The sequence below is a fragment of the Procambarus clarkii genome, chromosome 5 (genome assembly GCF_040958095.1).
Source record: "Procambarus clarkii isolate CNS0578487 chromosome 5, FALCON_Pclarkii_2.0, whole genome shotgun sequence".
Taxonomy (NCBI): domain Eukaryota; kingdom Metazoa; phylum Arthropoda; class Malacostraca; order Decapoda; family Cambaridae; genus Procambarus; species Procambarus clarkii.
In genome coordinates, this window is record NC_091154.1 from 43077135 (window position 1) to 43080732 (window position 3598).

General features: G+C 36.2%; 1 protein-coding gene across 1 annotated transcript; it reads left to right on the forward strand.

The window, feature by feature from the left end:
• Positions 1–251: 251 nt before the first annotated feature.
• LOC138351893 (zinc finger protein 98-like) lies at positions 252–1043 on the forward strand. The gene has a single exon (XM_069303984.1). The coding sequence runs from the start codon at positions 252–254 to the stop codon at positions 1041–1043; it is 792 nt and encodes a 263-aa protein (XP_069160085.1).
• The last annotated feature ends 2555 nt before the right edge of the window (positions 1044–3598 follow it).

Consider the following 3598-nt stretch of genomic DNA (forward strand, 5'->3'; position numbering starts at 1 on the left):
GAACAAAAAGTTCAAAGTAGCACGGGCTATGGTGAGCTGGTAGTGGACTTATCCAGCACAAGCAGGTAAGGGAAACCTTGACACAAACTGCATCTATCATAAAGAAGAATCACCACCATTGACCTCCAATTGCTCACATCGAGTCTAACTCTAAGAAACAACACTCAAGCCTTGGCGCGTATCCCGCCATCTCCACTCGTGCCGTCACCCGGAGGAAAAAACTTTAAGACACTGCACCTATCATAAAGAACATGAAGCCTCACCAGTGTCCACAGTGTGGGAAGGTATTCACCCGTCTTGGACTTAAGGAGACTCACATGTTAGTGCATTCAAGGGTAAAACCTCATGAGTGTCCAGAGTGTGGGAAGGCATTCAGTCAGCGTGGAAATATGAGGACGCACTTGTTAGTGCATTCAGGTATCAAACCCCATGAGTGTGCACAGTGTGGGAAGGCATTCACGCGTCCTCAACAGATGAAGACTCACATGTTAGTGCATTCAGGTGTCAAAACTCATGAGTGTCCACAATGTGGGAAGGTATTCGCTCATCTAGGAAGTATGAAGAGGCACTTGTTAGTGCATTCAGGTGTCAAACCTCATGAGTGTCCACAGTGTGGGAAGACATTCAGTCAGCGTGGACATATGAGGACGCACTTGTTAGTTCATTCAGGTGTCAAACTTCATGAGTGTACACAGTGTGGGAAGGTATTCACCCGTCCAGAACATATGAAGATTCACATGTTAGTGCATTCAGGTGATAAATCTCATGAGTGTCCAGAGTGTGGGAAGAGATTCAGTCGTCTTGAAAATATGAAGACTCACAGGATGATTCATGCGGATGAGAGACCTTTTGAATGTGCCGAGTGTTACAAAAAATTTAGAACACGTGGAAGTATGATAAAGCACTTGTTAGTGCATTCGGGTGATAAACCTCATGAGTGTCCAGAGTGTGGGAAGAAATTCACTCAGCTTGGACATATGAAGAGGCACAAGATGGTACATGCAGATGATAGGCTAGACATTTTGAGTGTGGAAGATAATTAAGAGACTGTTGAAGGCTAATGAGGCACATAATGGTATATTAACTTACCTTTAAGCTGACTGTGTGCTATCACAATGTCAGTTGGATGTCCTTCAGAGGTAATTATGTTATACTGTATTTTATTTGATAAATACACTTCAAAATGACAAGATCTAAAAGACGTTTTATTATATTATTTTTATGAAATGTTCTTCGTAGACCAAGCAAGGACTAGAGAAGCTGTCATTAGAAAAACAAAAAAGTGCGTATAAGTAAAGAAATATCTCTTTAGTTTAGCAGAGATAAAACAGCTTTATATGTGTTTTTCTTCATATTTATGTAAATAATGATGTGCTTTCTATTTTTGTTCTCTGGAAATTTATTTAAAATGTAATATACTCTGTAGCTTAGTTATGGACATTATATTTTTAATATTATTTGGCACTGGAGCTGGTGAAGATAAGTCTGAGATATACTTAAGATGAGATCATTTTACTTTAAATACTACGGGCTCACCATAGCCCGTGTTATTTGGAACTTTTTGTTCCAAGTAGCGAATTTTTAACAACAACAACAACAACAATTTTATTGGTAGGGAAATGTGTATTAATCAAGAAATTAGCTCATCAGATTCATATGCAAACTGATATTCATTTTTAATTTTTTGTTTTTGCTTATTTATGAGTTCTACTTTTGATTTGAAATGTGTTACTCAAGAGTTTATTGTAGGCATACTAGCATTTATATCTGTCAGTCAAAAATTTATACTCTAGCCTAGCTTTATCAGTTATGCTGTAATTGCCTTGAAATATATTTTAACTGATTTACCTGAGGGCCACTAACCCTAGTGGCCTCGACAAGGACAGGAAGCTGGTGGCTTGTCAAAGGTATCCCCATTTGCCATGATGATCTTTTCCAGGTATACTTTGAAATTCAGCACAGTTATAGCAGTTACAGTTGCAGAAGGTAGGAGGCAACATGAGTCAGTAACCCTATGGGTGAAAAAGCTTGACTGGAAGTTATATTAGTCTGACTGGCAATTATATTAGCATGACTGGCAATTAAATTAGCATGACTGGCAAATATATTAACATGACTGGCAATTATATTATCTTCACTGGCAATTATATTATGACTTTGTATTTATTATTTATTTATTTATATATATACATACAAGAAGGTACATTGGGTTTATGAGAGTACAAAGCAATGAAGATTTCACATTCTTGTAAAGCCAGTAACAGGCATAGCATTTTGGGTAGGTCCCTAATCTAACAGTTAATTTTAAGGAAGTAATTTCTAGCAAAAGTGAAAAAATGTTACCAGGTATATTGTAAGAAAATTAAAAAAAAGATAAGTAGATATATTAAAGTAAAATTTGAGTATTATCAATAGGTACATCATAGGATAATTTGAGGATTGTTTCAAGGTATAATGCATTAGAGTATGCATTCAATATAACAACCCTGACATAAGATGATAGAAATGATTACAATGGTGAGGTTTTATGGTTTGGGAACTTATAATGGAGGATTGGGTAGCACAGGATACAGTGTGAGTTTAAAGCACTAAATAGGAAACTAAAAAGATGAAATAAGGTACTTTTTGGTTTTATTTTTGAATAAGGCAAAAGTTTGACAACTTTTCAATTCATTACAACTGTAATGAATTACAATGTTCATTACACTGTTGGTATTCTTTCTAAGATGAGATATTATGTACCTCGCCCTGCCCTGGTGATGATCTATTACTCTTTCATCTATCCTTATCTCTATGGTATTTGTGCTTGGGGTTCTACTACCCAAAATCATCTATGTCCTCTAATTACTCAACACAAAGCTGCTATTAGAACAATATCAAAATCTGGCCCAGTCAGCACTCGGTACCCTGAGTTAAATCTTTGAATATATTAGATATAAAGTCACTGCACACCTATATATATATGCACATCATTGCACATGTGTACTCAATATATTTAAAACTCTGAACTGTAATGTCAATCTAGACCTCAAATGCTTCCGAGTAGGTTGTAACAGAACCCATGGGCACCACACCAGAAACAAATACCTGTTTGATATTCCAAGAGGTGCCTTAACCAAATTAGAAATGCTCTATAAATCAAGGGACCCCAGAATGTGGAATGACTTTCCCAATCATGTCAAATGCTGTAACCCTCTCAACCAGTTTAACTCGTCAACTGCTTCAGCCAACAAATGTCATTTTGAGTGTTGTCCGTTTTTTTTAATTAGGCTATATTTTAATGCTGTTTAATGTTTTCATTACTCTGTGTTTTGAAATGAAAATAGTTTAGTTTGTTAACATTTTGACATTAACTTTACCTGAACATTTATAAACAGAAAAAAAATGTCCTTAACAATTGCACTCTGAAGTTTTTGCCAAAAACAGGTGCGCAGTGCAGGGGTTGAAAGAAAAACTAAGTAATACCTAATAAACTTCATGTAACCTACCTTGCCCCTTAAATGTCAACCCATGTCTTGCTATTTTCAAATATTACTGTTTGTTGACCTAGTTGTATAATTCCCGATTTCTGCCTGTTCCTCCTCACCTTTTTTTTCCT